At 48.4% G+C, this 26,788-nt stretch overlaps 3 protein-coding genes across 3 annotated transcripts in view; all 3 read left to right on the top strand.

Annotated features, from left to right (window-relative positions):
- LOC125169830 (cationic amino acid transporter 3-like) overlaps window positions 1-26,788 on the top strand; it is a 373,522-nt gene that overhangs the window by 117,248 nt on the left and 229,486 nt on the right. The window lies entirely within an intron of this gene.
- The window catches only part of LOC125169841 (cationic amino acid transporter 3-like), a 155,317-nt gene continuing 147,722 nt past the window's right edge, over window positions 19,194-26,788 (top strand). Inside the window, exon 1 of the mRNA XM_047865631.1 lies at window positions 19,194-19,253. The gene's annotated coding sequence lies outside the window, so the exon portion shown is untranslated. The remainder of the gene's footprint in view (window positions 19,254-26,788) is intronic.
- LOC125169843 (cationic amino acid transporter 3-like) lies at window positions 24,744-26,506 on the top strand. The gene is given in 2 exon segments (XM_047865633.1): window positions 24,744-25,329; window positions 25,332-26,506. Coding segments are annotated over 2 exon segments (1,761 nt in total).

Genomic DNA, 26,788 nt, shown 5'->3' with positions numbered 1-26,788 from the left:
CAATAAAAAAAAAAGATTTAATTTTTACTTATTTTTGAGAGAGAGACAGCGTGTGAGCAGGGGGGGAGCAGAGAGAGAGGGAGACACAGAATCTGAAGCGGGCTCCAGGCTCTGAGCCATCAGCCCAGAGCCCGAAGCAGGGCTTGAACTCACGGACTGCAAGATCATGACCTGAGCCGAAGTCAGACACTCAACCGACTGAGCCACCCAGGCACCCCCCCAACTGCTCCAATTTAGATTTCCAGGGAATTTGACACCTTAGGGGCAGTGGCTCCAGGCTGACTCCTGAAAATTTGTTAACTATATGTACATTCAGCTGTGCATCACTGCAAAAGTCAATACTCAAGAAGCTTTTGGTTTTTTTAATGTTTATTTATTTTTGAGAGGAGGGAGGGGCAGAGAGAGGGGAACAGAGGATCTGAAGCAGGTTCTACACTGACTGCAGAGAGCCCAACGGGGGGCTTGAACCCACGAACCCTGAGATCATGACCTGAGGTGAAGTGTGACACTCAACCGACTGAGCCACCCAGGTGCCCAAGACAAGAGTTTTGATTGGAAAGAATATGAGCTTTATTCAGGAGCCAGCCACCTGGGGAGAAGGCAGACTCTTGTCCAAAGAATCTCTGAGTTTTCTGCCTGGCCTAAGGGTATTTAAAGGAGCTTAGGGTAGTGAATCAGTTAAAGGAGGATAGTGGTCCCTAACATTTCTTGATTACATGCAGACTCCATGGTACCAGCTACCGATGTTGTCTCATTACTCTGAGGTTGTGTAAGGGGATCTGGTTCCTTAGTGAGGGGTGGGTGGGGGGTTGAACAAAAGTGTCTGGTTTGTCTGGTTACTTTTTCATTATGTGCAGAAGGTGTTTGTTGTTTTCCAGGAAAGAATGCACGATCCATAGTTATACAAGGAAATGTTAATCAATCATGTGGGCTAAGGGTCCTGGCTAAAGCTTAAAGACTAGTAAGTTGATTGCACAGACCCAGACAACTCAAAGAAGTCACCTAAGATTCTGCTGGAATAGGGGCATTCAGGCTGGTGTGTAAGGTGAGGGGTCAGAGATTTGGGAGCCCTGGCTGAAGAGAGAATATGTGGTTAGTGGGGTGGCAGTACAGGGTACAATGGTTGGGCTCTTGGGGATTGGTGTCCTGGTGTCACGAGCTGGGCTGGGTGGAGGTGGATGGAGGGGAAGACATCCCTTACAGCTAAGGGAGGACTCTAGGCTCAAGGACTGCCTTTTAGCACATTCTTTCCAGGAGGCCCAAAGGAGAAAGGAAGAGAATGGGGAACAGAAACTTCAGACAATTCCAGCCTCATTCATTCTCCCTTACCCTCCCTCACCTTGCTAAGCCCAGCTTCTCAATGGGCCATTTCACACTTATTACACGCCTGCTGTGTGCACAGGGCTCCAACGTGGTTTTTTTTGTGTGTGTCATTCTTTCTCTTGCAGTCCACTCAGATCTTCACAATCCTCAGCCCCTGGGTTGATCTCAGGGGCCAGAAGCCTCTTCTGAAGGCTGGGATCTGGAACCTAGATATTTGGGACATGCCATAGGGACCCTGAAGAAGTGGGGGAAGGGGAGGTTGGGAGAGAGTCCCACAACTTCCTGGGGATAGGATGATGATTTATATTAACAAGAAAGATTAAAGTGAGAGGAGAGGAAGGATCTCCCAAGAACAGACAGTGTGACTGGTTTTCTAGTCAGGCCAGGCAGAAATCCTAGGCCTGACATAGGGAGGAAGCAGGATGAATAAGGGCCCGTAGAGAAAGATCCTCTCCCCAGGAGTGTTGGGGTTCAGCATAGTGTGGTGGGGAAAGGGGAGACCACGTGGAACAAACAGGCAGGAAAAAAGGTGACCTCTGGGGGAATCTTTGGTATATATGTGGAGGCATCAGTCCTGTCCTGCACACACACTGTAATTGAGAAATTACACAGAGTCTGCTAGGCTCTCAGACATCAGTAATCCCAGAGGAGAAAAGATGCAAAGGCTGTACACATTGCTTTCTATGACTCAAACCTGTGCTAGGAGCTGAGAGGGAGTTTCCCTCCAGCCTGAGTAGAGGTGCGAGTGGTGGGAGGACCTGATGGGAACAATCACCATTTGTCTCTGTCCTCTCCTGAGCTGGAGTGGCTTTGGGGTGACTAGGTAATCAGGCTCTCGCGTGGTACTGGGGCTGCTAAGAGTCCTTTCCAACCTGGGGTGGGGCTCAGCTATGGACTGAGGGCAGGGGTTCCCCCAGGTGGGACAGAACTGCCTGGGAGGTTTTCCTTGGACATCCTATACCTCTAAGCATCCCCACCCATCACTTTGCTGATGGAGACAGGTCTCTTCAGCTCTCCTTCAAACTGACTGGATTTGCCCAGAGGAAGAGAGAAGAGACAGTAGGAAGAGGATAGGAGGACACAGAAGGGGGCAAATTTCCATCCTTTAATTGGGTTCTAAGCCCTGTTCTACTCCCTAGATTTGGAACGGTGTGAATCATGCAAAGGCAGGTGTAGAAATGACTTGAAATGGGGCAAAATGGTAGGATGCAGCAGGGTGGAGAGATGGAGGTAATAGGAAGGTGGAGCCCCCTGGGAGGTGGGGTTGTCTTGGGAGGTGAGCCAGGAGGGGAGGCAAGCTGGGTGGAGTGGAAGGTGGTGAAGGTGGGAGGGGACAGAGTGGGAGGGGGGCAGTGTAGGGGGTCAGAGGGATGGGGGTGGGCAGGGCAGGGAGGTGGAGGAACCAGGATGGGGCAATGCCTGATGGAAACTCAGAGATGGTCAGGGTGGTGGGTTGTCTGGAAGGACTGGAGCAGGATCCCACTTGGAGGAGCCCAGAACCCCCTCCCCCAAGCATGGGAGTAGTTTCTTCTGGATAGGGAAGTGGGTTCAGGGTGTAGGGACAGAGAGGATGGTTGGGTAAAGCTGGTGGATCACAGATGGGTCAGACCTTCCCTGGACAGGAAGGCCATGATCACCAGGGCAAATTCAGAGAAGGAAGTTCAGAGGCCACCAGGTGCAACACTGTCACTTTACAGACAGGAGCCAGAGGCCCCGCAGGAGGGAACACTCAGTGTCCCCTGCTACGTGATGGCTGCCTCTGGAAAACCTGCCCCTGACTCCTGGTCTAGGAGTCCTTCTTGCTCCCCTTTGGAAGACCGTGGACTCTGTTCCCATTCTCTTGGCTTTATAAGATGGAAAGAAGGGGAGAAAGACTTTAGCTAGACTGGGGTGATATCCTCCTTCCTCCTCCTCTAGTGACTCCTTTCCAGCCTTCCAGCTGGGCTTCTAAGCCTCCCATCTACTGAAACCTATTCCTTCTCCTTCCTTGTCTCCCTCCACAGGCTCCCAGCATCTAATGTCTTAGCTCCTGCTGGGCATCCGTAGCAGTGTTCAGTCCTCCCCACACTGCTCTAGGCTCATGGTCTGACCTCAGTCTGAACCATCCCCTCTCCTCCTCTTCCTGCAGATTAGCCTCCCAGTCCTTTGCAAAATTGTCCTATAATCTCCTCCTCTGGGAAGTCTTCCGTGATTAACTCTCCTGGTTCTGGATCCCACAGTTTCTTTCTAAACCACTGGAAAGGGTACCTGCAGGCCTTTCCTTGTTCTGGTCTCTTCCTCTTTCCTGGCTGTGAGCTTTGTCCCTGTTCCTCCCTCTAACCTCCACCCCCAACATGGACCTTTGCCTCCCCTCAGGCAGGGCTGTTTTTCTCCTTCCTCCCAGGATCCGCTCCATGCACCAGGAGGGCCAGGACTGCACTAGAGAATTGACTGAATCCCTCCCTGTTCTCTGTTTTCTGGGAATAGCAGAGATAATGATGTCCAATTGGGTTTCACCCCAAGTAGGGAGGTGGCAGTGCAGATTCTTCCCTGTCTGTATTCTAGTGTTTAATTGGGGTTTAGGCCTCACCCCCAGGTCTGCATCCTCCTTTTTCCTTGTTGCCTCTGACCCAGTTAACAGACCTCTGGAGCTGCTGCCCTGGAGCCCCTGGGATGCTGGGTCATGTGTAGGGAGCGGCAGGCAGTCCAACTATGATTTCTCAACTTGGGCTTCACACTGCACCTGATTACCTGCTTCCTGGTTGGGTCTCTGCAGACCTGTTTTCCACTCAGGCTTCTCTTACACCTTCCCTTTCCATCTTCCACTCCCTCCTCACACAGCCCACCTATCCCCAAAGCCTGAGTTCTCTCAGCAAGCTCTCTTTCCTAACCCTTGGGGTTGGCCTTCTGCCTGGAGAGGAGGATAGGTGGATGAAGATCTGGGTGGAGGAGAGGGTCCTGGCTCTGGTGAGGCACCAGGCCTAGCTCTGGGCTCATCTGTGCATTTGTTGCCACCTTGTGGCCATACTGAGAGCTGCAGGGCTGGGGTCCTTGCTGAGAAGGGAAAGGGGGCTGACCTGGTTGGCATTTAGAGGGAAGCAGGACTTGGGGCGCCTGGGTGGCTCAGTCGGTTAAGCGTCCGACTTCAGCTCAGGTCATGATCTCGCGGTCCGTGAGTTCAAGCCCCGCGTCGGGCTCTGTGCTGACAGCTCAGAGCCTGGAGCCTGTTTCGGATTCTGTGTCTCCCTCTCTCTCTGACCCTTCCCCGTTCACGCTCTGTCTCTCTCTGTCTCAAAAGTAAATAAATGTTAAAAAAAAAAATAGAGGGAAGCAAGACTCAAAATTGCTAATTGACTTTGGAGGTTTCCTCAGGGAGCCTTTGAATTCCTACCTGACCTGGGAGTGGAAGCCAGGGAGGAAAGTCAAGTAGCAAGGACACATCTAGATGGAGAGAGATCATTAAAACTCTATCATCAGGTCTCAAGCCTATCATTCAAATTACCCCTCCCCAAAAATACCCTAAAAAATATCCTAAAAGGGAAAACAATCTGAAACTAAAGCAGGAGGAGGTGATATCTGACCTGAGAACTTCCCAATAAATTCCAAAGTGTATTGGGATGCCACTACTTGTGACAGTTGCCCAATTTTACAATGCCTCGGGTCCCAGTGAGTGGCTCCTCCCCCTTCCCTAGGCTCCCTGATGTCATCATGCTCAGCTCATTGTGCCTATTCAGAAAAGCCCAGTTTCCTCAGCCTTCCCTACTCCAGTCTGAGTGTGGCTATGGGCAAGATGCTAATCTGGTAAGTCTCCACTGGAAGTGGAGAGAACCACCATATACCCAGAAGAACTGCAGATGGGAAGGAGGCCAGAGGAAGGACCCTGTGAGGAAGGTTCTGAGGGAGGGCAGTTCTACCTCAGGTTCTCCTCCATTCTCCTCTCTCCTGCCCCGCTGGGTCTGTGGAGATGAAGACCATGGGACAGAGTGGTCCACACCCTGGAGAACTCTCTTTGCTTGGGCTTCAGGATTCACAGGTGCTGGGGGGAGGGGAAGCTGAGTTCCATCATGGCCCTTGTTATTGTCTTCTGTAGAGTGGGTATATTGGGGAGGGAAGAGGGCAGGCAGTGTTTGTCTCAATCAGCCTGAGTCCTTCTGGTCTCACCCAGAGTCCCTTTGAAGCCGTTTTCTCTCCAGGCACCAAAATCCCAGTTTCTCATAAGTCCCATGATGATACCTCCTCCTCCATCCCGACCACCCAACCCAGCACCCTTTATTGGGGGCTGAGAATCACCGAATCCTCCTGACCATCACCCCTCCGTTTTCCCTGTCACTGCTTGGACATCTTGGCCAGGAGTCCTGGCTCTGTGGGTGCAGGATAGGAGCTGTGTCCAGGCACCATCTCTCTGAGGTACCATTTCTCCCTTGCCTCTTTTGCTGCCACCACCTTACTGTGTTAAAACGCAATGCTGTGTGTGGCTCCAGCCCCATGGACTTGGCTCTGGAAAATGAAGACAATTCCTGTCTCTGTCATCTGGTTGCCTTATAAGTTGTTCCCCTGCTACCTGGCATGCTCATTTATGTATGTGATAATATCAGAATGGTTTTGACCTCAGGAATTTATAGTAGAATGGGCACCTTGAGAGCCCCTAAAGGTGATTGGCATTTGTCTCAGTCCTTAGCAAGGAGGAGGCTCTGTCTGCTGCCTCTTCCATTCTGGCGAAGGTGTATGGGAGCTGCACCCAGAGGACCCAAAGGGAAAATGCAAACATCAGAGTGGATTAGGAGGCACATGGCGAGAGGGAAAGAAAGGGGGAGGATTTTATCTTTTCAGGTTTCCCCCATGAGTGGAAAGTTGGAATAAGGTGTTTGAAATCCTGGCATGTTTTTCTCTTCTTGTTTTCTAAGGAAGGAGTCCTGGATTGGGGAATGGCATGGAGTTCTTGTGTGTGATGACTATGCAGAAGGGGTTGTGTGTGGCATGACTGCATGCACATATAAACCCATCAGTTCACAAGTGTGCACATGTGCCCCCCTCCCCCAAACTGGCCCCATTCCACGGAGTCAATGCATTCAATCTAGTTACTATCACTTCCTCACCTTAGCTCCTAGGAGAGGGGAGGAAGTAAGGCTAGTCAGAACACTGGGTCATACTCAAGCCAGAAGTTCCCAGCTGAGGGTAAAGGGAACAGGAAAGAGCCTTACCTTGGTCTGCAGTTAGGTTTTCTTCCCTGTCCTCCTATTCTCCCTTCTCTCTCCTTTCAGTGTCACCTCCCTAGTAGACCCATCTTTTGAGGTTAAAAGAAGATCAGTGGCAGCAAGAAAGATCTGGAGGAGGAGTCAGTAGGTGAGAAGAGGGATGGGAGGAGCAAGGAGCAATCAAGGGCCTGATAGAGAGGATCCCTGGGAAGAGAGAGTTGAGGACCCTGAATGGCCCCTCCTCTCCATGTGTACAGGGCTGTGGTGGGAGGGAACAAGATTAGAACAGGAAAAGCACATTTCTGTCTATAACTCTGAAGAGCCTCTGCAAACACAGGACAAAGAGAAAATAATGAATGAAGAGAAGTTTCTCTTGCAACCCAGGAAGTAGGAAGATAGGGGCAGGGGCTGTGGGACTCTGAGGGGCAGAGGGGTGTGTGTGCTGAGGGTAAGCGTGTGCAGTGCATGGTGTTTGTGGTGTATGTGTCTGTGCTCTGTGGTTAACAGTCCTGTGTACATAAGTCATATATGTAAACATGTATCACATGAGGAAGGATGTAGCTTTGACGGGTTATTTAATCCAAGGTTGTGAGCAGGCTTCCCACTGGGGCCTATGAAGTGTGCTTTTCTTTTAGAAGCAGCAGTCAGCACAGATGGGAAGACACCTGGATTGGGAATCAAGAAAACATGGATCCAGTTCTGGCTCTAGCCATCAGGTGGGACCCTGTGAAGCATCACCTTTGTGAGCTGGGATGTCACCTGCTGGATAACCATAAAGGAAAAGCCATGTTGCCCTTCTGTGCCTGCAGCCCAACTGGGATGGGGGGACCAGAAAAGGGAAGGGGACAGGATGAGTGATGGCATTTCAGGAACCAAAGACAATATGGGATGCTAGTGGGAAGGCTGTAAGAGGAATTTCCTGAATTCAGAAATTCATGGGTTCATGCTGGAGCCAAGGACTCTTCCAGCCTGCAGCCCAGCCCTATCTCAGCACCCAGGGCTCAGGGCTGGCTCTGCAGGGAGAGAGCCCTTCTCTGCTGCCCTCTTGTGGCCACCAAGTCTATCGCAGGTCTCTAATGAGAAAGTTCTGCTCAAGTCCTCCTGGTCAAGTCCCTTGCCTCATGGTGGAAATTGTCTATATCAGAAGAAGGGACCTTTGATCCTCTAACCTCATCTTTCCCCCTCATTTCTCCTGGTTTCTGGAGACACTCATGATCTCCTTAAGGCTGGGATAGTCTTCCTAAGATTCCACCCTCTTTACCATTGCCTGAAGATTTAACCTCTACTTTTGGGGATGTGTGGTGGAGACAAGGGGATGAGATCAACATATTGAGCAGAGAGTGCAATTTCTCTTCCTCCTTGGGTTCCATCTGCAACCTCAGCTTCCCAGAATTTTGGATTTTTCATGGAAAATCTGCAGGAGTAGTGACATTCCTGGAGAAAATGGGTCTGAAGCAGACCAAGGATTATGTGGGTAGGTTTCCATGATTTTTCACCTAAGCTCCGTCCACAGCCCCAGCAGGGAGATGGATTAGCAGGAGCCAGGAGGCAAGAGACAGGGATGCTGGAGAGAGATGGCATATTTGACGGATGCTGATGGGACTCCTTATCTGCTAGCGCTGGAATCCCCTCCCACCCACCAGGCTGCCCTTGACCCTCCCCTTCTAGTGCTCAGTGCTCATTAGTGCCTGCCTGTCTTTGGGGAGAGGGCCAAGAGGGGCCAAGCTGCTTTGGGTACATAAGGGAGTGAGAAGGAGGGAGGGACACAAGGTACGTGATGGAGGAAGAGGGGTTGGAATGACTGGGACTCGAGCTGGGGCCCCATGGTCACTGGTTCGCTTAAAAGGCTTGGCAGGGGAAACTATCCTGGGGGCAGATACTGAATTGCTGGAGGTGAGTGAGTAGGGGTAGGGTGGGAAGCAATATTGAAAGGAATTGTGTTCCACTGGTTAAGGCACTTTCTTGTGAGACCTGATGAAATATGAGTCAATGACTTTATTGAGAGCTTCCTATGTCCAAGAAGGGTTACAGGTGTGATGATGGGATAAAAGAGGGACACACATATTTTCTGTCCCCCTTACAATATTTGAATCCCAGCCCTATCTCCTCTCTGATTGATTGACCCATGTGGGCCTGTCTGAGGGGTGCAAGGAACCACTGGGCTCTTCTGGTCCAGGATGCAGAGCAAAATTCTCAGACTTTCTGTTCTGCATATTTCCCACCCCTTTGACAAAGAACCTGCACTGGATCTCCTGCCCCTCCTCATTCCTCTTCTAGCAGGATACTCCAGTCATGTAGATCCCTGGTCAAAGGGACCCTGGAGTGCCCTTCTGGATTTTCCAGTGGCTCCCAATGGAAGGGTTAGGGAGGGGAAAGCCCAGCATCAAGGCCTGTCAGGTCAGCATAGCAGGAAGGGAAGTGACCTATATCTGGAGTCCTGGGGTATGTTCTGTGAGAATCAGAGTGCTGCAGTCAGGGCTGGAAGTGCATCCTAACCTGGCACAGACCACCTTCCACACAAAGGGGTGCCCTCCTCCTCTCTCTGCCCTCTGAGCCAGCCCAATCCTGGAATTCTGGAGCAACAGGGGGAGGGTGCACAAAAGGGGAGAGATGGACACAGGGATGGGGACAAAAGGTCCCAGTAAATTCAAGCCAAGTCCAACAGTTGGGACTAGTAAGGCTGAGCTGGTTCTAGTACCCTGGAGTGTCCAAGAGACCAAGATACAGAATCAACAGAGACAGCAGGCAGTGGAACAGAGAGACAGTCAGTCAGACTCAGAGACAGAAGAGAGGAAAGAGAGCATCAAGAGAGCAGAGAGAAATTTCCAAGACAGACACAGAGAGACACTGAGAGGCCAGAGATAATAGAGACACACAGGGACTCACAGATAGGAGTTAGACTCAGGCTCAAGGGGTCCGACAGCCCAAAGCCAAAGACAGATCCATGGACATGGGGCCAGGACTGAGGAGGTAGCCAGGGAAGTGCACACAGAGAGTGGGAGGGAGAGGGAGACAGAGAAGGGAAAAGAGGAAGTGGAGACCAGAGGGGGAGGCAGTGAGAAGGGTCAAGTAAAGGGTGCAGTGGGATACATACTCTGAGTCAAGGGCTCTGTTGGTGTGTGTGTGTGTGTGTGTGTGTGTGTGTGTCAGGAACACAACAATTCAGAGCTCCATACAAAATGGCAGAATACTCTGTGCTGAAGGAGATGCCACAACCCTGCTGAAGGACTGCTCTGAACAGTGGAGGTGGAGGGGAGAAACAAGATGTGACTTAGAGAAAGACTGAGATGGACAAGAAATGGCAGATCCCTGACTGAGATCAAAGGGAGAGAAACTGAGAGTGGAGCAGGGAGTAGAGACAGAAGACAGAAGACAGAAGACAGAAGACAGAGGGAGACAGAGCAGGAGAAGGAATATGATGGAGGCAGGTGTGCTGAGAGACAGGGAGAGGGAGGGCTCCTGTCACTGGAGGAGGGAGAGAGGATCAGGGAGAGAGACAGTCTGTTGAGAAGCAGATGAGGGGAGGGGGAAAGCAAGCAGGGCACTTGTCTTCCCAGAGAGGCTGGACTGGGATGAAACAGCCCTTTGGGAATGTGGGGAGGTGGTCAGTGAGTGCTTTTTAGGGTGATCTTCTCTCTCTCATGTTTTAAGTACAATGAACCTATTCCACACAACCATCTTCACAGGAGCACTTACAACTGCTGCTGCAGGTGCCTGGTCACCTGGCATCCTCTGTGGGGATTGCCTTCACAGCCTGCAGCACAGCTCTGAGCATCCTCACCAGAGGCACATGCTTGTCCTTGCAGTGGATCTGATTTTTTAAATCTGCCAAGTTTTTTTTTCTGAGGCTGGAGAATAAGGTGAGGACCCAGCTTGAGAGACATATTTCCAGGTAAAAACCAGGTTAATGTGGGAAGACACAGTGGATAATGTGCCTTCCTCCAAAATGACTCTGAAAGGTCATTGTGAAGGAGATGCTTGCAGCATGTGACAGAGTGAGACATTCCTAGTGGCTACTGGAGCCCAGATTAATTTTCCTGTTTGTTTGTGAAATCAGTTGTACTAGTGCTCCCAGGAGAATTCTCAGCCTGGTACTGGAGGGTGAGGGCTGCATTTGCCTGAAATACTTTGTCAAGTGGTCGTGTCCTTTGGGTCTCCTCCCTGCCAACTGATATGCAAAGTAACCTGGTGACAATCCCCCAGAATAGACCAACAAGTGCAAAGGACAAGGGCAATTCGGAATCAGGGCCAGTTAGTTGTTCAGGGAAAGCTGCCTGGAGGAGGGGACTCATGGGTGGGTGTAGAAGGAGAAACCCAACAGAACATGGGGTGGAAGAGGAAGAGAACCTCTCTCTGTTGCTTCTGAAGCAGGATGAGCAAACCATAAGGCAGGCAGGAGACAGCTTTGTTGGCCTGGAATAAATAGCTGGATTTGGGGAACTAGCATTAAGGTATATGGGAAAAGATCTTATGGCAAGGCTGGGTGTTCTGAATTTGCTAGGATAAGTATTGCAGCCCACTGAAGGGCACCTGAGATGTGTTAGGCAGTGATGTGTATGTGTACAATTGTCTGGAGAAGTGTATACCCAAGTTGTGATGTCTTCTGTGTGTGTGTGTGTGTGTGTGTGTGTGTGTGTGTGTGGCAGAAGTTTAGATGTACATCCGGGTGACTTTGTGCCCCAGGCCTCTTGTCTGTTACATCTGTGTGGGTGATTGGCATGTTGGTATGACTGAGCATCTTTGTTCATTTGTGTATCTCTGTGTGGTCATGAGTGAATGGTATCTTGGTTGCATGTTGTGTACCTTATTTGACTGTATGCTATGGAGGGCAGTGTGTGCAAGGGTGTGTTGTGTATGTGTGTGTATGTGAGTGTGCATGCATGTGTCTGCACGGGGAGTGGGGCCCACAGGAAGTCCTGGCTGCCCAAGCATCACCTTCTGTCTCTCTCTCTTCCCTGGCTCCATCTGCCCTCCCTGAGGTCTTGACAACGAGGCAAACAGCAAAAGGGCAAAGAGCTATGCCAGAATGACCAGAACCTTTGTAAACCACATGCAGACTCCTCCGAGGGGAAGAAACTGACTTGAAGAGCCAGAGGCCAGCAGACAGACACAGAGTCCTGCAGGCACAGGCTGCTACTTGGAGTAGGTGACTCACATGCACACACACTCTCAGGTGCCCACAGGCCTGCGAGGCACAGAAGGACACACACCAGCTCAAGACTTCCCTCTCTCCTCCCGTCCCCTGAGCCCTAAGGCCCTCTGTTCCATTCCCTCCAAACACTTGCCAGGGTTTGAAGTAATAAGGCCAAGGGTGTTGCCTCTGATCTTGAAGCCAATGACCAGACAATTGCCCTGGCGTGTGTGTGTGTGTGTGTGCGCGCACGCGCGCGTGCACATGCTCTCAATCATCCCTTCCTTCCCTCCTTCAATCTCCCTCTGACATTTTTCCCTCCTCACTGCTGACTCTGGCTCCTCTTCTGCACAAGCTGCCTCTAACCCCAGGTTCCTCTACTTGCCTCAGTCCCACATCTCTCCCACAGAGTCTCTCCCTCACTCACGCTTTTCATACTTTGGCCTGAACTTTATCTTTCGTCCCCCATGCCACTGCTATCACTCCCTCCTTGCTGTCCTTGACTCTTGTAGCCTAGTTCCTCCAAGTCACCTCCCTTCTGCTCTATCTACACCCGCCGTGGCCTCCCCCTGCAGGTCCTCCTTCCTCTGTCTTGTGCTCTGCCCATGGCTTCCTCCAACTCCCATTCCCATCTCTGCCATAATGGTGTTTCTGCCCTGGCTTTTACTCAAACTTTCCCTTCTCCCCCTGAGTTGCAGGTGTGGTCACTGGTCTTTGCCCCTACCCTTACATGGGGGCTCTTTTGGTCCCTCCAGAGTTCCATTTTGGCCTGTTTCCTCGTCCCCCTTCCTATTGTGAAGCTGCTGACATTGCCTTCTGGAGCCCAGTCTCTGCCAGGACTTCCAGTGGTGAAGCAGGAAGCCCAGCCCTGTTCCTCCCCATTAGCCTCTTCACCTGGACTCACTCACCTGTAAAAGGTAGGAAATAATTGCAGGGGCTGTAGGAAATAATCCCTGGGACTGTAGTGAGAATTAGCACTGTGGTAAGGATGCAAAATACTCAGCACATAGTAAGCACTCAATAAATATTAACTCTTGTTATTTGTCCTTCCTCAGTCTGCTCCCCTGTCTCCTTAGCCTGAAGTAAAAAAATATGTTTGGAAGAGGGAAGAGTGAAAGTAATAGACTGTAGAAGCCAAAAGCAAGTGTCAGGAATTTCACATGGATCAGCCTAACAAATGCTCTAAGCTCTGAACACAGGAAATGCCCATGAGTGTGGACAAGAAGGGAGGATGGGGACTGGATGAACCACAGAACACAGGAAACCATGTGAATTGTGCACTGGACAGAGAAAATCCCAACCCAGGGAGGATGGAGGCTGCCCAAAGTCCAGCCTGCATTCATCCTGCAGTGGTAGCACTGGCTGCCCTCTGTCCCTGCAGTCATGGGCCTGTGTCTGCTGGGGCTGCAGAGGGTCTGGAGTCTAGCTTCTGAAATACTCTCACCTCCAGACAGAACCTGGACTCCGGGAGCCTCAGACCTGAATCCTTCTCTCCTCCCCCCCCCACCCCATGCATGTCAGGTGCACACACACACACACACACACACACACACACACATGCACTCATGTGCCCTGGGATCTCTAAAGGAAAGCACTGCCCCACTAGAGATGGATTCCCTCCAGTTGTCTGCTTCCCTGACACTAAAACTTACAGGCCAGTGTAGGCTCAGATGATGTCCCTGCTTGGGTTTCTTTCTCAGTTCCCTCCTTTCTCCAAGGGAGCAGAATCAGGGAGTCACACACTCTACCCTCTATATGTGTGCTGGGCAGTGAGGGGAGACCCAGAGGGAGGAGCAGGGCCCTGTCCTGTGGGAGCTCCTGGGCAGATGGTGAGATATGGCTGAGAGCCAAGACAGAGAGGCCCAGTGCTCTGGGTGCTCCCTTAGCAAATATTTGTGAGGTGAGTTGGTCAAGGACAACTGAACCAGGCCCCTTGACTTGGATGATGGGAGACTGGCAGTGACCAAAGAAGGGAAGATGGAGGAAGACACAGAGCTCCAGAAGGTTCCCTAGGAGACAAAGAAAATTATATTCATTTATTTAGCAGGAAGCAGGAGAATGGAGAGGAGAAGATAAGATAAGTTAGAGCTCTCAGTAAGTCCATGATCTTGGGGTAGAGAGTATGAAACTTAGAGACAGGTGAGGAGGGAAAATGTAGGGGTGTGTGTGTGTGTGTGTGTGTTGGTAAACATGTCAGGGAGGCAGAGGGATAGAGGAGGCAGGGTCTGCTGACATGGGGCAGCAGTGTAAAATGTGCATCGGTTGTAGCTCCACGGAGATCCTCGGCTGGGTGGGCACGATACTGAGAAGCTAGGTTGACTCCACAGCCTTGGTGTGTCCTCATAGGCTGTGAGGCTGACTGAACATGGACAGCATAGGCTAGTGAGCCATGGCTGGGGGGAGACAGCTTCCAGGGCCTAGACAGGTGGGGAAGAGGCCCCTGGGGTCAGCAGACAGAAAGAAGGAGAGGGAGACAGGACTGGGGGTGGGAAGGGATGATGGGAAGATTGGGATTTTGAGAACTTTATCCTGGTGATCCCCTCACTCACCCCTTCCATGGACTGAATTCTGTGTTTTAAAGCTCAAAGACCTGCACAGTGCTCTGGGTTAGTTTTTCATCTTCAGAGGGTAAGGTATGACTTCCCCACTTCCCAGATGAGGCCTAAACTTGACAATGCTCTCCTGGGCAGAACATGCTGAGAAGGGCCCCAGGAGACAGGTCTTTTGCCCTCTGGGGGTAACTTCTCCCTCACACAACAGGCCTCAAGCCTGGCTGCTTCCCAGGGCAGAACCTACAGGAGGAGGCACCACAGTGCAGTTATTTGATTCTTTGCTCCTCCCTTACCAGCCCTGTGACTTGAGGCAAGTCACTTAGCCTCTCTGTGTCTTAGTTCCATTATCTGTAAAATAGCAGCACTAATACCTACTTCTGTAGCTTGTTACACAGGATGAAATAAAATTTATACAAAATAACTGTGTGCAGGCATAGAGGTGTATAAATCTAAATGCTTAGCCATTTTAAACCATAGTTGTCCTAATCCTTGATATCTTCTTAGCTTATTCTCTCCAAACCTGCTATGTACATCAGCCTGTCTCCCAAGCCCTTTGGATCCCCAGCCTCTAAGTCTGCCATTTCCTTCCTCCTGATCTTACTTTTTATTCTCCATCTCTGTTTCCATCCTCCTTTCCATAGATACCTCAGCACTCCAAGTTTCTGGATACACTCTATTAACTTCTATACAATATAACCTATATTAACTTTTTCTTTTCTTTCTCTCTCCCTTTCTCTCTCTTTCCCTTTCCTTCTTTCTCTCTTCCTCCATCCCTTTCTTCCTTCTTTTTCCTTCCTTTCTTCCCTCCTCTTTCTTTCTTTTCTTTCTTTCTTTCTTTCTTTTTTCTTTCTTCCTCCTTCTCTTTCTTTTTCTTTCTCTTTCTTTCTTTCTTTCTTTCTTTCCCTTCTCTTTCTCTTTCTCTTTCTCTTTCTCCCTCTTCCTTCTTTCCTCCCTCTCTCTTTCTCCCTTTCTCTTTTCTTTTCTTTTCTTTTCTTTTCTTTTTTCTTTTCCTGTGTATCTCTCTTCTCACATCCCAGAGAACAGGGCCCTGTCTTCTCCCTTGGGAGGCTTTCCTCCTCCCTTCCCCCTGGGCTGGGTTCGCAGGGTGAGTCCAAGAATGGACATGGAGAGGTTCAGAGAGTTTGAAATCCAACAGTAGAGGGAGGCCTTGTGGAATCAGAGAGCAAACTAGGCTTCTGCATATGGGGTACTTACTTACAAGGTTTGGGATATTTCTTCCGAATGTTTGTCATGACTGGGGGAGGGAAGCAGTTATCTCCCTCTTAGAGCTAAGGGTTAGAGAGACTACATTTTGTTCCCTGATGTGCAACACATCATCGGCAGGTCAATCCCACAGGAAAAGAAATAGCAGTCAAGAGAAGGCTTTCCTTTTCCTGTTTGGGTTCTGTGTGTGTGTGTGTGTGCGCATGTATGTGCACGCACATATGTGTGTGTGTGTGTCTCTGCATCTAGAATTTGCCAACCCTAGCTATAATGAAATACTTTCTAGAATATTCTAAATTTATTTTGCATAAATTAAGTCCATCTCTTCAGAGGATGCAGTTTCTAAAGTCCAGATTCTGGTTCAGTGTGTTTCATAAAAGATGTATGTACAGGGTGGAGAGGGATGGTAAAGGGTAGTTTGGAGAAGAAAAGAACTTGGCAAAGAAAACCTAGCTCCTTGGTTTAATTACATGCAAGCTCTGGACATTCTGAACTTTATTAAACTTCTAAGTGTCCATAGGGGTGGGATGGATCTGGAGGATTTTGCTCCCTGATCTTCTCTGCAGGACCTCTCTAGCAAGTTCCCTCTCCACCCTCCCCACCCTCTTGCTGCAAAGGAGACTCCTAGGGCTCTGGCCTCCAGGACCTTCAAATGTGGCTGGCAGGAATGGGAGCCAGGAGAACCATTCCACTCTAGATTGCTTGAGTTAGTGTTCTTAGGGTGTCCCCTGGCTCTGAGAGGAGCTGGGGATCTAGTCTTTGCAGAGACCCAAGAAATCCTGGGGGAAAAGGTAGGGTCCAGCCTGTCATGTTAAGTCTTAGGTCTTCACACATTTGTCTGGTTGCTTCACTGCTGGTCCCTTAAACCTAGATTCAAGGATGTACACTGGCCTCAAGATCTCTATTCTCTGCCCCAGTTTCTCTTTTGTGGGTTGCATGTATATTTCTGTGGGCCCTTTAATGGAGAGCTGTTTGAAGGCATTAATGGTGATGCTCAGAAGGTATCTATGTTGTTGACCCCAAATTAATGGACAGTCACTAGTATCTTATTTTTTTATACTTTGCATGGTGCTTATTTAGCTCTCAATGCAGACATAGTTCCAGTCCTTACCCTCTCCTCCCTCTACTCCATGAGATCCTTAACCAGTCTGTCCCCAGCACTTTCTCTAGAGCTTGTCAGGCTCCCTTGTCCACATGTCTCTGTTTCTCTTTCTTCTTGGCCCCCACTCTCCCTCGCATTGGTTGTGTCAGGCTGCATTAACTCTGAGAAACTTAGGACTGAGCTTCAGGAGTCTTTTGATTGCAGCATTTGTAGGGAGATGGTATGCGAGGCAGTTTTCATATCCATGTAGGGGCCTCTGGGATCCCCAGGTGAGCATTGGGAGGGAGACTAGGACAGCAATGGCAGTAGCTTCACCATGTCAGCTTTCTGGGCACATCCACCACCCAGCAGCACCTGAGACAGAACCGCCCTCAGAAGGGGGCCAGGTAAGATGGAAGAAGATCATAAAGCGAAGATATGTCCCTTCCCTGGCCTGGCTCCCTCCTCCTGCTCTACACTTGCCTCCTCTCTTTGTCTTGCTCCCTCTGCTCCTCCCTGAAGCCCTGTCTACTTCCTTCTAACTTTTCCTCCTTCACCTTCATCTCTGTCAGGCAGATCTGTCTGTCTGTCTCTCCAAGTCCAAATATTTTGTGGTCTGAGATTTTCCAGGACGAGTCTGCCACCAGCTCTTTGTTCTGGTTGTCTCTCTCCCTGCTTCCCTCCCTCAGTCTCTGAGGGTCTCTCTTCCTATCACATCTTTGTGAGTTTCACCCTGTGTGCCTTTTAGTTTCTCCTCACACATCTACTCCCATATGTCTCATTTTGCATCCCCCCTTTCCCTGTTCCCTCTCTTGCCCTCCCTTCCATTTCATTCCCTGCTTCACTCTCTTTTTAAAAATTTATCTTGAGAGAGGGATGTGTTGGGGGCAGGGAGAGAGGGAGACAATATCAAGCAGGCCCTGTGCTATCAGTGCAAAGCCCATTGGGGTCTCAAACCAGGAACCCTGTGATCATGACTGTGAGCTAAAGACTGGGCCACCAGGCACTCCTCCCTGCTTCTCTTATCTCTGTGTCTTTTAGTCCCCTCCCTGTCTCTGGCTCAAATCCCTGCTTCCTTTCCTATTCTCTCCTCCCACCCCTCAAGGTTGAGGTACTTTATGTAAAATCATTTGGATGGGCTCTGACTGCCAGGTCCTTCATTCTGTACCTTGTCCTCCAGGATAGACTTATGACCCCAATTCTGTATCTTCTGCATCCCCCCATCCCTGAGCCAGTTCTTTTTCTTGCCTGGTGATTGTCTGGGGACCCTGATATTTCACCTGCCCCCCACCTTCTACCTAGCAGGTAGTGACTAGTGCAGTGAGAAGGGAAAAATTGCTCTTGGGACCAGATGCTCTTGAGACCCTTCCCCCACACTTGCCCTTTTCTTCCTTAAGCAGATGAACATCTGGGAAAATCCCAGATTGAGGCAGGGGAAGACAGCCTGGGACTATTGGAACAGGCACAAATCAAACATCCAGATGCCTCTCCCCTACTGTTCTATCATTACAGCCATTCTTCTAATTCCTGCCTGTCTCCTTTGCCTCTAGGAATTTTGGCTCTGTAGACTTGGTTGAGCCAATAATCCACTACCTGTAACATAGAACATAGAACCTGTATCAAAAGAGGTGCTGAATTAGTGTCCTTGGCCCATGACTACTGGAGATGTGTTAGGGAAGGGCCAATGTGATTTTTAGGTTTTCCTCCTTTAGAGGTTCTTCCTGAGATCTGGAGAAGTGGTGCCTCTTTTCTTTGAGATCCATAGCTTCTTGGGCCCATCACTCCTACATTCAGCTCTAGGTCTCTAAGTAGGCTCCACCTGCTCCATCTCTGAGAAGTCTTGCCTTTGTGTGAAGATTAACTTTCTGGGAAGGAAGAGGACCCATCCTTTGGTCACTAGTTCAGGGTCTTGGAAGCCCTATGTTTTGAATATCTAGAGCTGGAAGCTCTCTAGTAAGGAACTGTCTTTTACTTTACTTACTCCAGCACAATGGTTAATGCATATTCAGTTAGAATATGTTATGGATGCTGAATGACCATCTCAGGAAATCCCTTGTGGTGAAGCTTAAGCCAGTTCCCTTTAGTTTTATTCCTGGAGTGATGGGAAATGTAGGTAATGGGTTGAGAATGGGTGGTGCTGGTAGAGGAAGCTGGTAGGAGATTCCGGGAGAGGCGGCTGGGGGTGGGGGGTGCTTCTATCCTTGTTTACAGGACTCCTATGTCTGTTATCTTTAGCTGGATCTAGGACTGGTTTCCAAGTCTCTCTACAGGCTGGTCTCCACCTAGGTCCCCACACTCCTTACATCTAGGACCTCCTCCATATCCAGGACCCTGAAAAGCTTATTTACTTCTGAATTCAGATCTTGCTGCCAAAAATGTTTCCAGCAAAGTCCCATTTAAGCCCTCAGTCCACCTCCTCACTCAGACAGGATCCCACTAGTCTTCCATTGCCCACCTCCAGCTTTCCTCCAGGATTCCAGCTAAGCCACTTCCTTCACCCTTTCCCACCCTTTGGATGCCCCTGTCTCCCTATGGCCCCAATTCCCTGAGGCCCAGCCTTGCTAACTCTCAGCCTCCCAAGGGCCCCTCCTCCCAAGGGCCCCGCCTCCTAGAAGGCCCTGCCTCCCTAGTGCCTCAATTCCCTGAGGGCACCGTTTAAACTCCACTCCAATTCTTAACTCTGCTGGGCCAAGCTCCTTACCTGTGTCTGGGTTTGACTTGCATTTTCTTCTCAGGTGTCTCTCCTTTGAGGGAGAAAAAGGACATGGGTAAGTGATTTCTCCTGTTTGTAGAGTTGACATGAAAACTGAGCTAGAACCAGAGAGCAGGAAGGCTGGGCTTGGATCATAGCTGGCTGTGGAAGCCCTGTGACATGTGAATAGAGGGAATTTCATGGCACTAAAGCTGGACTTTGAATTGGGGTGGGGGATGTAAAGCAAAGGCTTTGTGAGTTTGGGAAGGACAGGTAAGTGTGAGGGGTCAGAGTGATTTTGAGGCCTATATTCTGTTCTCCTCTAGACCAGAAATTTTCTCAGCTCTGCTGAGGAAAATATGAGTTAGGGGAAGTTATTCCTGGCATCTCTCTTCCAGCATCCTTCCTACCTCTTTGCTCTGCTTCCTTGCTTTTCCTTCCTGACCTGGTGCAGGGCTTGCTTTACTCATCTTTGACTTTGCCACAGGGCCCAGCACAGAGTATGCTTAGACATGTTCTTTGAATGAAGATTCTTCCATCTGGCTCTGATGTTTCCTTAATGTTTTGCCACACTTTATCACTGGAGATTCTGAGAGTCTCTGAGTCATATCTTCTTAGGGAGGACATTGGTGTGGACTTGGCAGAATGGCAGGTTTGATAAGGTGGTTCCCCATCACCAGAGAGGAGCTAGATATCTATTTTTACAGCTGTTGGAGTTATCTCCCTGCCTTTCTTATCTAATTTTAAGAAGTTGTGGTGGGAATTGATTCATATGCCAGCTCGAGCTGCAGGAGGCAAGATTACCAAGTTTCCCTGGGGTGTAGCTGCCTAGTGGTCTTTAACACACTGGGTTTCCAAGAGGCAGTTTGTTGTTATCACAAAACATATTTACAACTCTAAAGGCCCCTGGAGTCTTAAACTGTTCTCCACCCTTCGACCCTCCCAACCACTTTGTACACTGTGGGCTGTACCCCAAAACTAGAAGTTCAGACAACACTTATCCATAATTGACATCTATTTTATTGACTATGTGTGGCAAATATTTATTTCTAGGTTGTCTTTTTCTTGGCCTCTTTCCCTCTAGCAGTTCTTGGGCAACTTTTCTCCATTATTAAATGATATGTGTTATGTGCTTCCAGAAGACAGATTCATTTTAACCTTAGTTTAAGCAAAATCATGCAGAAAGGTCAATTTCCTTCACCAAGTGTATTCCAAACTGATAAATGTGGTTTCTGGATTGTATTCTTTGGGGTTATCCTCGTCTCTACCCCTTCTTTTTGTGTTATTGCAGAAGTCTCAAAGTAGAAAAGGGATTCAAAAGAATTAGGAAAGAGGGATAAAGAGTATCCCTTAAAAAGTGGTGTCAGTGGATACTTGTATATTCTGCTGCCTGAGCTGGGGTGAAGCAGATGGGTCTTGGTGGAGAAGTCATATGGATCTATATTTGGATAAGAACCCAGGACTTTGAGGTATGATACAACTTTCATATGACTCAGATGATCTGGTATCTTTCCTACAACAAAACAAAGCAACACAAATTTACTTTCCAAAGGAGCAGGTGGTGGTGTGGAGCAGCTCCCTGAAGCTGTGAGAGGAACCAAGCACAGTGTGTTGAGGGAGGACAGAGAGAAAAAGACAGCTGAGTACTTACAAAGAAGGATAGAAGGACACATTTAAAGATATGAAGTAAGATGATCAGACAGAGACTTGGCCTTCCCTAACACACCTTATATGCAGTGTATTACCGAGGGTTGTATTAGGAGGAGGTACATGGAAGAAGGAGCCATGGGCTCTGACCACTCACAAGTGCTAGTAAAAGTGGAGAAAGAGTCTAGTGAGAGATTGGACACTGGATGGATCTAGATTCTGTGCTTACAAGGAAAATAAGGATTTGGGGGAAAAACAAAGCTGGTTTCTTAGCAAGGTTTCTTGGGAAAAAATGAGTGTGGATCAGTCCTTAATGTAGACAAAATCTATGCTACATTACAGCTGTAATTTGGAAAATAATGTGGATAGACAGGTGGATTTCTTCTAATGCTTTCTCCTGAGGATTAAATTTTTTGTTTTAATTTTAGAGAGAAAGAGAGAGAGAGAGTGGGAGGTGAGGGGCAGAGAAAATATTTTTTTAAGTTTATTTATTTTGAGAGAGAGAGATAGCATGAGAAGGGAAGGGGAAGAAGGAGGGGGGAGACAGAACCCCAAGTAGGTCAGCACAGAGCCCCACAGGACACTCAGTCTCATGAAGCGTTATGACCTGAACTGACCATGAGCTGAAATCAAGTGTCAAATGCACACTTAAGCAACTGAGCCACCCAGGCACCCCCAGAGAGAGAGAATCTTAAGCAGGCTCCCTGATCTGTATGGAGCCAACTCTGGACTCTATCTCAGGACCCTGGGCTCATGAGAAATCAAGAGTTGGGAGCTTAACTGATGGAGCCACCCAGAAGCCCCTCTTCTGAGGACTTTTATTAGGTGTTCTGTGTTGACATGATTCGGGGTTGAGAAAAGGGAATAGAATATTGTAGGGGGAAGTAGAGAAGAAATTGATTTTCACTGTTGACATCAATGTATCACACCACTTTCTAATCCTTTAATTGCACACCCTTCCTGGCTTTTCTAAGATTTGTTTCTGATTACTATTTGGGAAATCTAACTTTATTTCTTCTTGGTAGCCCACCTAGTTTCTGAAGACCTCTAGAAGCAGAATCTCAGGCTTTTCTGAGTTGTCAAGTTGATCGTCTTGTTTTGGTGTGATAGAAATGTGAAGAACTTCCAAAACTGGATTCTGACTGAATATAACCTGAAAATTTATCAAATGATGAAAAATATTGCACTAAACTCTGTCTTTCCTGCAGTTATCCCAGAGGGACTAAGAAAATCCACCTTGTTCACAAACATCCCAGAATGATACTAGATTATATGGAGTCTATACAGCCTCTAGAGAATCAGGCATCTGCTTGTTTACCCAAATAATGGTGCAACAATACTAGTGTGCTGTGTGCATGTGACAGGGATTCCATAGGTATTGTGGGAAGGAAGCAAACATGTTTTGGTCTATATCTACAGAGATTTTGGTCTACATTTGTGTAGATGAATTTGGTCTACATAGATTTGGCCTGGATCATGTTAGGTTGTATCAGGATGGGTTTTCACTGATTTGGAATTCAGCCTCTGCCAGACTGCTTCATGAGAAGCAACATCTGAACTGGGAATGGAAAGAGGGTTAGCTACGTGAAGGGGCCAAGAGGGCATGAGAGGAAAGAAACAAGGTGAGTGTATAATTTCTCAGCTTGAACAGGAACTGGGCAGGGGATGAGGCTGGAGGAATTAGCACAGGTAAGATGATGAAGGAAGGAAGGACTGTGCAGGAAGTACAGTGGGAACCATTGAAGGGATGAACACATCAGTCACATTCATAGTGTAGAAAGTTCCATGAGTTAAGAACTGACCCTCCTAATCTATCTTGTCAGCTGGTTGGTAAATCATAACATTGGAACTGGTGGGTGGCAAATAAACAGTCTGGATGGATTTGTACACAGAAGGTCTGACCCATTTCCCAAGGGTTTGTTTTGACCATCTATTAGAGAAGACTTTTTAATTTTGACTTCCTCTTTCTGTCTTTAAAAATCTCTGGCAACATTTCCTAAAATTCTCTCAAAACCAGAGTCTGAATAGGGAGGGAAGTGGGGGCTGCATGATTTTGTTTTCTCTGTTCTCTACTACTCATTTCTGGGGCATGGCTGTGAATTGTTCACCCAGAGTTTTCTCTCCTTGAGGAGGGGCCATTTGAATAGCAGCAGGGAGGAGGGTGAAGGAGGAGCCACATGCAGTTTCATTCATTAAGAAAATGTATTTTGTAGGGGTGCCTGGGTGGTTCAGTAGGCTAACTGCTGGAGTTTGGCTCAGGTCATGACCTCAGAGCTCATGAGTTGTAGCCCCACATCAGGCTCTTTGCTGTCAGCACGGAGCCTGCTTGGGTTCCTCTGTTTCCCTCTCTCTCTGCCCCTCCCTTGCTTGCACTCTCTCTGTCTCAAAAATAAATTAAAAAAAAACATTAAAGAAAAGAAAATGTATTTTGCATATTCAGACTTTTGTTTGAGAGTCAAAAATAACTCCTTGTGAAAAATTGTTACTTATAAGTGAGTTTTTTTTAATGTTTATTTATTTTTGAGACAGAGAGAGACAGAGCATGAACAGGGGAGGGTCAGAGAGAGGGAGACACAGAATCTGAAACAGGCTCCAGGCTCTGAGCGGTCAGCACAGAGCCCGACGCAGGGCTCGAACTCACAGACTGTGAGATCATGACCTGAGCCGAAGTCGGACGCTTAACCGACCAAGCCACCCAGGCGCCCCTAAGTGAGTGTTTTAATACAAGCTCACAGAACAGGGAAGATTCTCCAGGCTACAGTAGCTGACATCACACAGATGGTGCAAGGTGTTTTTAGAGGACAGTGTGGCCAGGGAGGAGAGTATCTGCAGAAGTGAGCTCACCTTCTCTCCTGGAACGCAGAGAGGGAAGAGACAGAAGGAATTGTTTGCTTGTGAGTTACTGAGCTAGGTGACTTATTTTTTTTTTTTCTCCCTGCTCATTACACTCCCATGACTGTGGATGTAAAAATTGTAATGACTTTTGCCTTGTAGCTTTGGGTGAGGTTTATTAATGTCAGCATTCATAAAACCACCTTTCTGGGTCTTCTCCCTACTTAGTAATGGTTCCTTGTTAACTCTGCATTCATTTTTTAGTGTTTTCTTATCAGATAGCTTTGTCCTCTAGTTCTTACAGGTAGTTATGAGGACCCTGACTCTCTCTCTCTCTCTTTCTCTCTTCTCACAGTGCTCCCTGTGGCCCTAAGTGGGTAAAGGGAAGGATTAGACTGCACATTCTTTGCCATCAGTCCAGCTAAGTGGATGACACAGAATGAAGAGAAAGGGGGCCAAAGTGACATCTGACCTAAGCTAAAGGTTTTATGACCAAGAGACCAATATTTGTATTTTAAACTCAGATGATATTTAAACATTATTCTGTAATTGGAACACGGCCCTCTAGTCCATGAATTAATGTAACATAACTCAGGCATAAGCATGGCACAAACATACTGCGTGTGAAATATTACACAATAAATTCATGTCCTGGGTGTCTTCATTAGTACATGACATTACATGACTTTGGTGAACCCAAATGAGATTGTGTCATGTGGTGTGTAAAAAGCAAAATGTTGGAATGTATTTGGCACTTTTTCTGAGGGGAAATCAGGGTTGGTTTTTCTATGACATGTTTTATATCAACTTCTGTGATATTTGTGCTGCAATAGGTGACATGGGACTTGGCTTTGGTTGGTTGGTTGAACACCACTGTTCAGTAAATATTTATTGTTTATTTAGGAATTATGGAGCGATAGCACATACCAGATGAAATATGAAGTAGCAGCTTTCAAGCCTGAGCATGGAAACATGCAGGCCCAACACAACTTGGCTTAACTCAGACTCACCAAACCTGATCCCAGACTCTGCTCCCTGAGCTTGCTACAGCTCTCTGATCCTGGAATCTTCTTCAATTCCAGCCAGCATGCTGCGCCAGGCACTTCGTAGATTCGGTCAAAAACTGGTACAAAGACCTATGCTGAAGGAACCGGTGGCTGAGAATGACCCACGTAGAAGCCTGAGCACTCTGAATTTAGTGGCCCTGGGTGTGGGCAGCACAGTGGGTGTAGGTGTGTATGTCCTGGTTGGCGAGGTGGTTGCCAGTCAGGCAGGACCATCCATTGTGATCTGTTTTTTGGCAGCTGGACTATCTTCAATGTTGGCTGCGCTGTGCTATGCAGAGATTACTGCCCGGGTTCCCCATTCTGGCTCTGCATATCTCTACAGCCATGTCACTATAGGTGAACTCTGGGCTTTCATCACTGGCTGGAACTTTATTCTCTCCTATGTTGCTGGTACAGCCATTGTGATCCAGGCTGGGACCTTAGCTTTTGACATTCTACTTGGGAACCAGAACTCTCACACCCTCCATGAGAGCATCACACAGCAAGTTCCCCGTGTTCTTGTAGAACATCCAAACTTCTTTGTTGTGAGCCTTGTATACTTCCTCATAGAATTGCAGACTCTGAGATTTAGTCAGTCTTTCATGGTTACAAAAGTGATCACATTGGTGAAATTTTGGTTCTTGGTTTTGTCATCATCTCTGGGTTCATTAAGGGGGACCTGCACAACTGGAAGCTCACAGAAAAGGACTTCTTAAAGGCTGGACTCAATGATACCTCCACCTTGGGCCATATGGGCTCGGGAGGATTTGCGCCTTTTGGCTTCCAGGGTATTCTCCGTGGAGCAGCTGCCTGTTTCTATGCATTTATTGGTTTTGACAATATTGTTACTAGAGTTGAAGAAGCCCGGAATCCCCAGTGTTCCATCCCCATGAGCATTGTGATTTCACTGTTCATATGCTTTTTCTTGTATTTTGGTGTCTCTGTGGCACTTACACTTATGGTGCCTTACTATCAGTTTCAACGTGGAAGCACATTGCCTGAGGCATTTCTCCATATTGGCTGGGCCCCTGCCTACTATGTTGTAGCTTTTGGATTCCTCTGTAGTCTTTTGGCCAATGTCTCGGGCTTCATGGTCCCCATACGTCAGGTGATATACAGGATGGCACAGGATGACTTCTTATTCCCGGCGCTTGCCAGGGTCCAAACTGGTACATGCACCCCTCTCATGGCAAATGTGATCTTTGGCATTATTGCACCAATCATGGCCTTCTTCTTTGGACTCACTGATCTTTTGGACCTCAGTTCAATTGGGATCCTGCTTACTCATAGCCTGGTGGCTATTTGTGTTCTCATCTGCCGATACCAGCCTGAGAGGAGGAATTGGGGAAATGAAGCAGAGATGCAGGAGGAGAATGGACCTGCAGCAGAGAGGCTGACTCTACAGGGACTACTTTTTCCATGCAGCCCCAACCCCACTCCACTTTCTGGCTGGGTTGTCCGTGTTTGCTCCTTACTGCTCGCTCTGCTGCTCACTCTTCTTTGCCTGGTGCTGGCCCAGTGGCCAGTTCTGCTTTCTGGAGACCCAGTGTGAATTTCAGTGGTTGTGGTGCTCCTGGTGCTCATCATTGGGATCACTGTGATCATCTGGAGACAGCCACAGAGCTCCAGTCCCCTTCCCTGTAAGGTCCCTGCTCTGCCTCTCCTCCCACTACTGAGCATCTTTGTGAATGTTTACCTTACGATGCAGATGGCAGGTGGCACCTGGGCCCAATTTAGTGTCTGGATGTTGATTGGGTTTGCTGTCTACCTCGCCTATGGGATCCAGTACAGCCTGTTCACTTAACCCCAACTAAGTTAGAGCCAAAACTATAGGACTTGAACTCAACAGTGCCAGTACATTCATGCCAGTACATGCTTTGGCTTTGAACATTACACCTGAATGCAGTCAGGTCTCCTGCATAATAATGGAGGGTACTCTTGATCACATGAAAAGCTAGGCCTCCTGTGGATTGTTTGTGGGGGAACACTAATAGAGCTCTGTATTTATTACAAAAGAATGGATGTGTCTTTGCTCTTTCTCCTTTTTTTTTTTTAATTATTCTACTTGCATTTGTGTTTGTAACTG

This window comes from Prionailurus viverrinus, chromosome B4 (assembly GCF_022837055.1).
Source record: "Prionailurus viverrinus isolate Anna chromosome B4, UM_Priviv_1.0, whole genome shotgun sequence".
Taxonomy (NCBI): Eukaryota; Metazoa; Chordata; class Mammalia; order Carnivora; family Felidae; genus Prionailurus; species Prionailurus viverrinus.
The sequence above is the reverse complement of the archived record's forward strand: the minus strand, read 5'-3'. Positions and strand labels throughout refer to the sequence as shown.